Source organism: Calonectris borealis, chromosome Z (assembly GCF_964195595.1).
Source record: "Calonectris borealis chromosome Z, bCalBor7.hap1.2, whole genome shotgun sequence".
NCBI classification, from domain to species: domain Eukaryota; kingdom Metazoa; phylum Chordata; class Aves; order Procellariiformes; family Procellariidae; genus Calonectris; species Calonectris borealis.
This window is the reverse complement of record NC_134352.1, coordinates 23585997-23598968: the sequence shown is the minus strand read 5'-3', so window position 1 is coordinate 23598968 and position 12972 is coordinate 23585997. Positions and strand designations below refer to the sequence as shown.

The window sequence follows — 12972 nt, the reverse complement described above, 5'->3', positions numbered from 1 at the left end:
AAATTCTCTGAACTTTTGACATTTAAAAAAAAAATGCATGAAAGGCCTCTTCCCTCTTGCTCAGTGTAGCGTGTAGGGAGTAGAATGTGTGGTGGGCATCGATTCCTCGATTTTTCTTCCACAAATGCTCAATTTACATGGTATGGGTTGGGAGGCACACAGACGGAAGAGTTTTGCCCATGTAGAGCATATACAAAACTTCAGTCTTCATCTTGCCCGCAGTTTTGCACCAGGAAGTGTTGGTTCCTTACGATCCCAATAAAAGGCAATCAGCCTCTGTAAAGTATCATTTAAAGTGTTATTTATTAGAGCTAACACAATAAAGAAAGAGAGGGTAGTACAGATAATTTTGCATGCCTTCAAATGCTGGGAACCCTGAGTTGTGAGGCATCAAACAGGCCCCTGCATGCTCTGCAGATCCTGCCCTTGGAAGGGTTACCCCATGTTTTATTATTCAAGCTATTACAGGATTTTCTTAAAACAATTCATCATTTCATTCACCAAACTATTTATCACTTCAAGGAAGGAAGCAGGAAGGATGTCCACATGAAGTTCTTGCTGCACTGTCAGATGCAGGGCAGACCAGGCAGGAGGTGTAATCGCTGGTTCCGCACGGCAGCTGCCTGCGGGCTCCTCTGCTGTCCTTAGCTGGGTAAGGTTATCCTGCAGCCAGGGAACATGCACGGCGCAGCACGGGCCTGGCCCAGCTCCGCTTAACCGCTGTGCGGTCACTAACATCTCCATGTACGACAGTCCTCTGGTGAAGATTACTACACCTGCTGGTCTTGGGAAACTTTCAGCATCTCAACTCCAATGGGCTGTGTTTCTGTACAGATCTTCAAGTTTTAATTGTATTTTTTAAATTAGCCTGATTGGTTGAGACAGGGAGACCATGAAATTCAGCAGAGATGGCTGTGCACATAGGGGGTCCATGTTTAATCCTGTATGCATAAGAGATGCTGATTTCTAGGGACATTCCTCATGCTCCAGTGAGCAGGCATGCTGCGATTTCTTTCCTTCTTTCTCCAAATTCTAAGGAGCTCAAAATCCTGTTAGGCATACAGAGGAGGAGAGGTTGTACGGTACCCAAATAACACAGTACTCATGTTTGCAACGGCTCAGATGCACCCCCTTGAGCATTGCCCTGCAACCCCAGTGAGCCTTGGAGCTTGAATTAGTAACACCAGCACGCTAGCCATAATGCTGTGTGATTGGAACCCAAATTAATGGCAGCACTCAGATTGACACCCTGCAGGGAATCTTACTTCGGATAATAATTTGCTCCCTAGGGTCATAACCTGCCTCAGAGCTGGGCCTGTGCTGGCAGGCAGGTCAGCAGTCCCGGGTACAGAGCTCAGGAAATACTTTCTGTCAGGCATCCCAGGGCACAGCCAAACTGGTCCACGGAAGGCCTGAGCAAGGTCAGTTTCTGATTACAGTTTGGGCAGTAACTGATCTTCTAATAGCTCCATCTACATTGCCTGCATCAAAGAAATATTTTCAAGGATCATTTGGCAGTCATACTGGCTTGACTCATTGAATGAGAAATTTTGAAGAAAATCATTTGGAAGAGACAGTTCTGGACAATGTGTTGGGGATTTGGGGCACCTTCACCCAGATGCCCAAGCAAGGGTATGTGACATCTCTTATTCTGTGGATCAGCTGTGAAACATGCTGATCTCTTGTCATGTGCTGTCATCCTCTATCCTATTTTCTCCCCGCTAGTGGCATAATCCCGAGGAAGGTTAATCCCACGATAATCAGTCCCTACCTGTACTGTGAAACTGAGTCACCAGCACAGCTCAGTAAGGACTAGAAAAGGCAGAATGTATTGTAAAGTTTAAATTATGGTCTAGGACTTCAGGATATATTCTTTGCTAGAGAATATTTAATCTTTAGCATAGATTTTGTTATTAATCTCTCCCATCTTCATCTTCTCTCTCACCAGGAAATGGGTTTAAACATCACAATTTTTCTTAATAATTCTAATTAATGTCCTTAATCATTTTCTGAAGATCTGCAGTGGCCTCTGCACCTATTTCTACCCCACTTTGCAGGTGACATTATACAGAGCATACTGTATCTCAGAGGTCACAGTTCCTTAGAAAAGCAACAGAAGAGGGCTGCAGCTCCTTGCCCTGAAGTCAAATGCTACAGAACGCTCCTGCCTTTACGCAGGCTTAGTAGGAGAAACAAGACAAGGTTCTAGGCAAGATGCAGGCATTTTCTTCCTTGGTTTCTGTAGGTGTTAATTAAATAAATGTCAAAATACATGTTGCAGCATGCTTTATAACCCTAATGTACATCTATATGCCTTTTGCAAGGTGCTACACACTCATGTGTTTTGGATTAACTTAATTCCGATGGTTAATAAACCATTTCTTAAACATGCTAAAAGGTAAGTAATACTAAGATAAAACTAACAAAGTTCTTCCACAGCAATCATGGGTTAATTACAAAAAAAATATATATTTTTAGAATTTAAGCTTTGAGAAATCCTATTTGTACTGTTTTCAAGAGATTTCAATTTAGCAGAAATCTGAGTTGTGCATCTTCCTAGGCCTAAATCAAGTTTCTAAATAAAGATAGCTTTTTGGCTTTTAAATTAGACGAACTGATAGCATTAGAGATCACCATGCAGCTGAAGATTAACTATGTCATCAGACATAACTCTCCAAAAAATAACTGAACGCTACATCTGCCTGCACAAGTATTGAAAAAGCTACATCATGAGTCTGTTGGAATCCATGTTTTAATTTATTCTGTAATTGCATACAAAATATAAATACAATTCTCTTAAGTGCTGAACATAGTCAGTTAAAACCACTGTTAAGATAGACTGACTTCGACTTTCTGAACATAGGCACAACTTGACTGGTTTCAACAGAACTATGGCTACTTTTACCACAATTAACCTCCTAGGTTGAATCACCAGCTTACACCATCACAATAGTTCTGGTTATTTATGATTACAGGAGGAATTATACACTTTTCACATCTTACAAATTCATCATGTTTCACGTTTATAAATTCATCAAATTTGAGATCAGGGCCTGTGCTGTTCCCAGAGTGTCTATCTGAAGTACTGGTCCACCTCGCAGCAGGCTGTGGTAGAGTACCTTGGACTGCCCCCAAATTGAACTTAGCCCAATCTGTATCTTCTGCATATGTAAAATAAGGAGCACAACTGCAGGCAAGATCAGTGCTGGAGGTTTTAGATGAAGAACAGAAGCCTAACATGAAAATGTTCTTATCTTTAGCCACCTTTCCCATCCACACACAGAGCACGTAAAGTGCCAAAGATTAGACTGTCATATTGTCTAAACCCCTGAAAAAGTAAGTCTTTTTAAAAAATACTAGTCATATAAAAATAATTTTGATGTGTCTATTTATATGCCATTTCCCTAGCAAAAATTGGTCTCTGCTATTCTTGGGCACCTCATTCAGAAGTTGCTTTCAGATAACTGTATTCCAGCTTAACTGAAACACTCTTAAGTACTAGCAAACCTCACAAACTTGCAGAAATTCTGGTGCTGTGAGGATGACAAAAATCTATACTAGGTAATTTACTTTGTCTCCCACCACCTTCTAAGAAGCAAAACATGGGCTCCTGCACTTTGTCCTTTCACCTGATCTCCTGTTAGTACTGTCTTGGCTTCATCTAGATTGTTCACTAACTTAGGAGAAAAATAATGCCAAAGTGGGAAAAGAGGTTCTGATTGATGAGTACTTGATTCTGTGGTCTTCTTTGTTCTGAATGTACTGTGCTTCAAGATCTAACACTCCTCTCAATCCTTAGCAGCTATATAAAAAGAAGATAAGTTTTGGTTTCAAATAAATACAATACTAGGAAACTGGACATCTTTCTTCTAGTTCTGTATTACTCTACAGCTGAACTGCTTGGAATAACGACTGTAGGGTATCAGCTATGCATTGCTTCAGCAGCATAATCAGCATACATTGTCAATCATTGCACTCCTAAATCAGAAATATATTTAAAGTGTGAGATTCCCCAAATAAATCCTTAAAATTTATTAGCACCTTCTGTGATTTCTCCTTATCCGAAAACTGGAGAATTGTATTATGCTCTTTTATTGATTAAAAAAAAAAATCTGCCTCCATTCTCTGTCTCTGGTAGTCTCTACTCTTTTATTCACTTGAATGTTCAGCCTCATTGGCAGAAGTGATAGACTACATCTGTTAAAATACACAAAGCCAGTTTAATCAGTGTTTAAGGAATAAATTACTATAATGCAAAAGCCTCTATAATCATGTCAGCATTCATCGCACAGAGCAGTATTGCTAGGGCTTTCATACTTGCCTCTGTACACATACTAGAAAGGAGTGGACCCTAGCATTTAGGAAAAAGTGTGTCTGCTGACTCTGATTCCTTTGTGTCCTTGGTGGTGCAAGATCACCTGTGAATCCAGCACTGCAGGGGAAGCAAGGAAGATAAAAAAGATGGGAAGAGTAACCAAGGAATTTAAAGGGAACTGCAGAATACACAAAAACGAACAGGGAGTTGACATTTTCTCCCTATGAAGACACCAAAAGCTGTTTGATGCCATTGTTTTTAAGTGTCTTACACAGCACTAAATGCCTTAATACATGAAGCACATCAGGAGAGCCCTCGCTATATTTGGTGCCATGGTTTTTCTACCTCTCCACTTGAGCAATGAGAAAGAGAAGTCATCACTGTTCGGAGTTCAGCTACAGTGGCCAGTGTCCAAAGAGCCAATATTGCAGGGGAACAATTTTCATCTGAATTCTTCTTTCCTAAGAATCTATTATCATCCTTGGATTGTATGCATAGAACTGGCACCAAAATATTAGGGCTCCAAGGTACTTTCCCTAATTGCTATGCAGTAAACTTGCCTCTACTAGCACTGGTAAAGGATAGGGATAATTACAATCTCACCTGAGCAAATGATGCATGCCAACATTAAAAGCTTAATGTCAAGTTTTAAACAGAATTCAGGTTCCTAAGAGCACAGACAGTAATCTTTTGAAAGCCCCTGCTATGTACGTGCCAGCATCACTGGGTGGCTACATATCCTTAAAAATCTGACCCTCCATCCTCCAGCAGATCTGCATCTTGAGCTTTGGCCTTCAGTTGCTCACATTTTAAGATGCTCATCTCATCTATTGCACAGATCAATCTAGAGGTATTACCACAGAACACTCCAGTGCGCTGTACCAGCATGCTGGCAATCTGTGTTGTTGTGGCTACACCAACGCCTATACCTGAAGCAAGTTAGTGGTCCTTTCTGTTGCTCTAGTTATTCCAGATTCTTCAGTTAAGGAAGACACAAAAAACATACACACACAATTACATGTAAATTTAAGTAAAAAATTCTTTAAAAGTGCAGAGTATCACAGAAGATCCATTGGCAGTTTGCTATTTTGACAACTGTGTGATTAAAAGCTCACTAAAAACTATGGAAAGACACCTGATGACTTAAATGAGCTTTGGATCAGCTGTAAGGGCATTTCTTTATGCACTGAGACTCTTATATATAACAGTTAATTAAGTTACAGTTACAATATCAAAGAAATGCCAGTAATGAATACTTACTTTTGCTAACAAAAGCAAATAGCTTTCTTATGAATACTATCATTTAACGATTTAGCTATGATATCCCTACGAAAAATCACAGCAAATTTTTTAAAACAAATTACAGATGCACCTCTACAAACTACATAAATCAAAAATTTTAAGTAAATATAAAAATATATATATTGCAAAATTATACCTTCAATGAGATCCTGCCTGTACAGCGACCTGCCCCTGCAAAATCCTGAGCGCTCCACTCTCAATACTATTGGTGAGAGCTGAGTTCATGCTGCGTTTTTCAAGCCCACACACACTCCTTGTGTTTTCTACCTAGGAATCCAGAGGTTTATACATTCAGGCTATTCCTCACACAGCTGCAGAGTGCTGAGCAGGAAACAGAATCTCGCACCGTAAATTAGGAATGTATGCTAAGTATCACATCAAAAAGTACTTAGTAAAGTTGTTTGGATCCCTCTACATAAAGGTGCAGGTACCATTCAGGAACAATGTTACTCACCTCTTAACTCAGTAGCCTAACCTATACTAAGCTAAACAATATAATTTGACTGCAAGAAATGTGTGGGCTTTTAAGTCACTACTTGTCTACGTTTTCAGTGCCTTTTTGAGGTCAGAGTAGAAATTGGCCAGGGTACTAGACATGGCAGTGTCTACTGCAGATTGTGGTAGCATCCCTCGCAGTTCAGTCTGAATATAACCTGTCAAAAGGCTGTGGCTAGGACAGTCCTTGAGAGGGATGCAGAACCAACCACAAGGGTGATTGAATCCACGGACAAAGTTAGGTCTCACCTCTCCATAGTCTAGGCTTATACCTATCAAGGAAAACAAACAGAAAAAGGGAAATTAATTTGAGACAGATGATAAAAAATAAAGGTACAGTAAATTTAAAAGGTACACGTTTCTGCTTGGGGAATTTAGTAGAAGTGACAGACACACTTCAAGTTTCTGGGTATTTTCTTGCATGAAAGTTCTCTGCTCTTCATCCAAATTCCACAACAGGCAAACAGAACTTGATAAGCAGAAATTCTGCCATTAAAAAGACATTCTTTGTATTTACTACCAAGTTGTTACTCCACCCAGTTTGCTGTAAGACCTGGGTCACAGCTCTCAACTTGTCGCTACCGCTCCTGTCCCACAGTTGGCATAAACGAAACTTTGCACAGAGGGTTAGCTCATGGGTAAATCTGTAACGTGTATGATTCTTTAAATCTGTAAAATGTTAAAATACCTTTGAAATACTTTTTGGACACCATCTTACACCATTTTTGAATGCTTACTGCAGAACTACACTTAATTTGAATCAAATCTTAAGCCAAGCAGCTATTGCAAAATAAGAATTACGCAGAGGTTAAGTGGTGCCTTACCACATGTTAGAAGTCCATCTTTATAGCTTGTAGTGTAAGAGAAATCAACAAACTCCCTTGGTGCAATGATGTTCCAGAGCTGGCCAGCAGTGGTGTAGCGCATCACACAGCAGTTCTTGTTGAGTGACAGAATGAGGAGGGTAAAAAACAAAAATATCTTAGTATAATGAATACAGGAAAATTTATGCTTGTAGGCAGCTAGCTTTTTCCACAAAGGTCGCAGCCTCTGTCAACTACGCTGTACAAATAATAAATGAGGTCTGAATGGCTGTGTCGTTTTCAGTCTAAATGCTGTAAGTTTCTAAGAACTTGCAGTCTGCAACTGAGAGCTGCAGGCGCTGAGAATATCTGGCACCTTTAAACCATACTGACTAAAACTACAGAACTTCGTCTGGGAGTTCTGAGAACTAACGCCTGGGAACTGAAAGCCATGTGGCTTTTATGTGGCTTAGCCACTACTTAGCAAGTCTGAAAGGACCACGTATAAATTGCCAGAGGTGTCTCTCCGGACTAAGGTGCCCTGTCAAGTACTTTTAATCCACCAAGTAAATAATAGAACACAAACAAGTCTTCAGAAAAGGCTTTCTTATAAGACAATGGAATTTGTATAAATTTTAGGGAATTACCAAAAATAGCTTGCCATATATTATCTTCCTTAATAGCCAGAGCAAAAGACAATCCATGTTTAAGCCAGATGTCCACAGGGTTTTGAAGTCATACTGAATGTCCCAGTAACCAAAGAAAATCTACCAGCTCTTCTGTAATCAACTTCAAACCTACCTTTCTTTAGCAAGTCCTGCCCCTCAGTATGAACTATTTTGGCTCCCAGCACAAAGCCCTGCCACACAGTGAAGTCAGTCTTTTAGGAGGAGGGAGAGGTTGCAGCTTCTGTATGTGTGGGTTACTAATACCCACAATTTTGTTTGTTGTGGAATGGAAGAAAACAAGCTGTATGAAAAGGTTTTGGCATATAAAATATTACACTGTAACTCTCTATATGTGAATTTTATCAGAGGCTACCAGAGCTCCCAGGTCTGAGAGAATCGTGAGCAACCAAGTTTTACTCCTTTATTTTTAGCATTGGTGGAAAGCTGAACTTCAAGCTTCAGAATAGGACTGTGCAGCCACAAAGCCTCGGCTGAGGTCACCTACAGCATGTATGCACAATATCCCACGTGCATGCAGAAAACAGGCAGAAAAATGTTAGTATTTGTTGGAACAACTGCTCTGCTGTACTGTTAAATTCACATATGCATCTATACACATTTCCCTTAAGAATCTAAACAAGTCTTCACCTCTTCAAACGTTTCCATGATGTCCATTGTAGTCATTAAGCTGTCCCAGTCTAGCCTATAAGGTCCAGGGCGAATATGATCCACTATTCTGTTAGTAACGTCTTCCACCACTCCTTGAGCTTTGTAGCTAGAGAGACATATGTTTACATTTAAAAGCGAGAAATTCTTTATAAATGTTCCTTTAATTTGCAATAGCACTTACTGTAATACCTTGGTACCTGGAGTTATGGTCAGTGGGCAATTGTATCAGAAAGACAGTACAGAAAAAGACCTATGGGTGCATCTAGTCTCTTCTGCAATACATGTTATTCTGAGAAGCTTTGTCCTTATGCTGCAATCAGTATTTTCAACTCTTTCCTGAGATAAAAATCATCATGTTTATTTCTCTAACAACTTGGTATTTTCCTGTTCTTGCTGGCAGAGCAAGGGAGCCCACCAGGGACAAGTAAAGCTAAAAGCAAAGAGAAAGGACAGCAGGGGTACAATGGGAAAAACATTTTTCATAAAGTAGAAGTAACAGTACTAGGACCAACCTAATGAGAATGTACGTTATGCTTTGGTGGCTTATTAGAGTATCTAATTTGTTACATGACACTACAGAACATTCATTTGTTATCAGATATTTTTTGTAGACACTGGAGATTTTGCTTACTTGAGTTACCTCCGGCTCCTGAAGGGGAAGAATCCATCAGAGCCATTGTTTTCAAAAAACTTCTTATTCATTAAGCTGTTCTTATTAATAGTAGGTAACTGGTCAAGCAACACATTCAACTATTCACTTGCATAGTTCACCCGTATTCACTCACAGTTACCCAGTTGGAGCCATTCTCAGCTGTATGCTCAGAACTGGAGGACGACATGAACATGCCAGTGGCTTCTAGGTAGGTGTTTGGAAAGGTCTTCCAAGTGTCCTTTATCACACCAGGTGTATACCCGACCCTGCAGTCTTCATCTGCACATAGCAGCCACTGCCCTCTTGCCAGTGGTTCAAGCTACACCTGTTGTTGATGCCAGTGTGCCCGGTACAGGGTCAGCAGATTCTTGATGTCTGGGGTCATCAGCTCTTGCAGATTTAACAGGATTTAAATTCCACAGAGCGCATCAGTCTTTCAGATACTGTCAAACACTACCTTTTCACATGACTTTTCCTTTCTTTACAGTGCTGGTTTTTAGTAACTATTTCTCTACTTAGACCTACAGATACCAACAGAACCCAGTGACAGAAACTGACACAGGAAGGGCCTTTATGTCACACATCTTTCACACAACTACATGCTTGATATTTTACTCTACTGTAGTTGCATAGTCAGGGTGACAGTCCAAGCACTGACACTTCAGACCTACTGAACCTGGCCTTGATTCTGTGGTTTGCAGACCATCTTTCTAAAAGGTCTGGGCATATGTTGTTGCCCACTTCAGCCAAGAGGAGTTTTGTAGTGTGTTCCGCAGTTTTCATTGTTAGTTGTTCTAGATACTATGCAACCCTAATGCATCAAAGTATAATGGTACAGGCACCCTAGATGATCCAATTAGCTTCTCCTGTGGAGAATCTGTGTAGTTGAAGGCTGTAGAATCCACAGCCTTCACTTCTAAATTCTACAAAATGCATTTGTGGAACTTAAAAATGTATCTGCTCTGCAGGCAAACTTACAGGTATCCACTGAATTCCTCTGATGGTTTACGCCACACAGTTGCATCTTTCTGAAAGAAAATGGAAGATATGATGTTAATTGTCACATACAATTCTAAGATGTGCAGAAAATGCCTCAATTTTTCTGAAGGAAAGCAAAAGACTTTACCGTTAACTATGGTTCACCCCAAAGTGCTCACTGACACTTTTCTTAAGAAGATAAGCAGATGTTTCAGACATCTTTTGCTCGTAATCTTCCATTCTTTCAAAAAATCAGTCAATTGCCTTTCTCAGTGTCAAATGCTAGAAGTCTGTGCAGAAACAGGGCTTGGCAGGCCAAGCCAGTTTACTAGGAAAACACATAGAATAATGGAACCGCATTACTAGGTAAAGCCTTTCAGTTAAAAGGCAACTGGAAAACCATTATCTGGACACTGTTTAGACAGGAAGACCACACAACTTCTGCTTGCACTCCTGTAACACAAGCACATGGGTGCAGGAGGTGCTGATACTGGCAGACAAGAAAGCTTAAGTTATCCTTCTCTCCTAGATGCCTGACTAGAAGTGCCTTGCAAGCAGTAGTCTATTTATTTTTAAGTTAGCCAGAGAAAATAACGAAAACGGTATCTTCTGATTTTTATTTAACTATAAAATGGAACCTCTGTACAAAATCTCTGAATTTCAGTGTTAAAGAGAATACCGTATGGCACCTTTTTGTTTGGAATCATGATTATGTAGGCATAAAGGACCAAACGTCCGAACAGTAGCATAAGTATTGCATCCAGAACTGTTGAGGATATTTAGGGGCAAAATACACCTCCCTGGCAGATAGCTAATGTTCTGAATTTCTTTTTCATGGCACAGTACCAAAACACAAGGAAGGAAGGAAGGAAGTCCAGCTGGAAATTTTACAGGGGTAAAACCTGGGGAGTGACATGATCTGAAACAGTGAGATTCGCATAACTTCTTAAAGGAAAATAATGGTGTTGCTATAAGACATGGCATTTAGCAGAGCAGAGGTGGTGTAGGTGTTTTACAAGAGTGAAAGGCTTGGATGCTCTGTTCCTCTCTTTCAAGACTGTGAATTTGCTAATTCTGCAAATAATCAAGCTACATTTGGAACACTTGACCTCTCTTATCAATGTCTGCTCACACATTAGAGAACTGCATTCTCTGTCATGGAAGGAAACTCCTGATAATGTGGGGGCTCTGAAGGCGACAGAAACATGAAGCAATAAGAAAGAAAGAATTGAGAATGATCTCACTTTTTAAGAGGAAGACATTTGGAAGGTGAAGCATGATGCGTTCAAGCATTATAGACAAAAAGATTCCAGAGGCCAGCAGAGCCTACCTGCAGGCTGTGATTGTTTTTTTAGAAAGTACAGGTGAGCATCTCGACACACGGACAGGGCTCTCAGCATTTCAAACTTTGCTTTAAGAAAAGCCTATAGTCCTATACAGGTAGGATTCTTCTGCGAGACACTTCCCTCAAAATGGGTAGAAAGAATGACAGAGTGTGTCTGTAGACAGGAAAAAGGCATTCTGTCATCTAAAGCTGTGCTATCCTACAAGGATGGTTTCACAGGGCCTCTCATCTGAAAGTCCTGCAAGAATTTGCCAAATGTTTTACACTCGCTACACACGGCATAATAAGCTCTTCCCCCCGGCCCCCCCCGCCAGCCACAGCGTCCGCGGAAGAACACACCGGGCCCCAGCATGAAGCCTTCCAGACCACTCACAGTTTTCTTCGCAACTCGCCATTCGCTGTCTCTGGTGCTGTGGTACTGAATCAGCGTGTTCCGCAGTTTCCTAGCCAGGGGTGCTGAATTTGGCAGGAGATCCATCTGCTTTCCTCCTGCGTAGAGATCTGTCACACAGGCACACACCTCGGCACCAGACGCCACATTAGGGACGTCGACAACAGCGCGACTCATTTAAATCCGCGCACTTCGAACACAGAAAGCAGGACTACCACCCACCCCCACAGGCACATCCCCCGCTTGGTGCGGGTGAAGCGGGCGGCCGTCCGGACCCCTCGGCGCGGCGGGGGGGCGCAGGCCGAGAGCCACGCCCGGAGCTCCGCGGCCGTTAGCAGCGCGTGACGGGCGCGAGCCCCCCGCTGACGCTGCTGCTGCCAGCCCCAGCCCCGGCCCCGGCCCCGGCCCCGGCCCCGGCTCCGGCCCCGGCTCCGGCCCCGGCTCCGGCCCCGGCCCCGGCGCCCCGCGCCCACCTGCGGCCGCGGCCCTCCGCCTCCTCCGCCTCCCCCGCTGGCGGCACAGCCGGCCGGCCCGGCAGCCCAACGACTGATACCGGCAGCCAATGAGAGCGCAGCCGTCTTCCTGGAGCAGCGAATGGCGACGCGATCCGCCGAGGGAGGGCGGAGGAGAGGGCTCACCGCCTTCTCGTATCACGCGATCTCTCGACATGTCACCGGCGTGTCGTCATAAGCTGGAGGAAGGAGGGCGCCCTCCCGTTCGCTGCTGCGGGAGAAGGAGGGCGCCCTGATTGGGTGGGAGGAGTGGAGTGATGGGAGGGGGCGGGGTTAAGCCCGGCAGGGCAGCCTGCGCGAGCTGGAGGGCAGCGCGAGGCCGGGCCTGGCGGGGCGGGGTGGCTGCTGCGCGGCCCCGCCTCACTGCACTCACCTCGCCTCGCCTCGCCTGGCCTGGCCTCGCCGGGGCGGTGGGGAGCCCTGCGGCCGGGCAGCGGGACGGGCCTGGTAGCACCGGGCTGGCCCCGGCCGACTGCAGTGGCAGCACGTTACCACAGCGTCGCTGTGTCGCCTTGGGAGCAGGCCAGGCTGGGTCTGCTCGGGGCTCGTTCTCTCAGGTGTGGCCTGTTACTGTCACTTTGTAAAGGCTTTTTTTACTCTGAGTTGATAAAGGTGTACACAGGGTTGCAGCTCTCCAGTTGAAGTGTGCTGTGGATGCGCTGCTCAGCCAAGACCTGTCCTGCAAGCACAGATGCAGTGGATGGGAGCGATGAAGAGCGTCTTCCCGGGGTCAGCGCTCCCGGGCTGCTGTTAGCTATGACTTTTATCACAGCATCTAAAACTGAAAACAAAATGTTTGTCCAGCCGTGAAATGCTTAAGATGGTGCGGAGCACAGCAAGTG

General features: G+C 43.3%; 1 protein-coding gene across 6 annotated transcripts; it reads right to left on the bottom strand.

Moving 5' to 3' along the window:
- Positions 1-280: 280 nt before the first annotated feature.
- STARD4 (StAR related lipid transfer domain containing 4) lies at positions 281-12180 on the bottom strand. Of its 6 annotated transcripts, XM_075137896.1 has the most exons (7): positions 12092-12157; positions 11601-11728; positions 9883-9932; positions 8232-8358; positions 6937-7051; positions 6362-6384; positions 281-1049 (listed from the first exon to the last, which is right to left on the bottom strand). In XM_075137896.1, the coding sequence occupies exons 2-7, from the start codon at positions 11703-11705 to the stop codon at positions 936-938; spliced, it is 534 nt and encodes a 177-aa protein (XP_074993997.1). In that variant the 5' UTR covers positions 11706-11728; positions 12092-12157; the 3' UTR covers positions 281-935. The 6 variants fall into 6 exon arrangements, with proteins under 6 accessions (XP_074993997.1, XP_074993998.1, XP_074993999.1 ...); XM_075137897.1 differs by lacking the exon at positions 12092-12157 and having other exon boundaries at positions 858-941; positions 11601-11871; XM_075137898.1 differs by lacking the exon at positions 281-1049 and having other exon boundaries at positions 2735-6384; positions 12092-12180.
- Between the last annotated feature and the right edge of the window lie 792 nt (positions 12181-12972).

Excerpts from the sequence above, each read along its gene's own strand:
- STARD4 (XM_075137893.1), bottom strand. The coding sequence starts at position 11,795 with ATGAGTCGCGCTGTTGTCGACGTCCCTAATGTGGCGTCTGGTGCCGAG. Across the intron at positions 9,933-11,600 it reads GGCGAGTTGCGAAGAAAACT|AAAGATGCAACTGTGTGGCG; the intron begins GTGAGTGGTCTG and ends ATTTTCTTTCAG. Across the intron at positions 7,052-8,231 it reads TCATGGAAACGTTTGAAGAG|AACTGCTGTGTGATGCGCTA; the intron begins GTGAAGACTTGT and ends TCACTCAACAAG.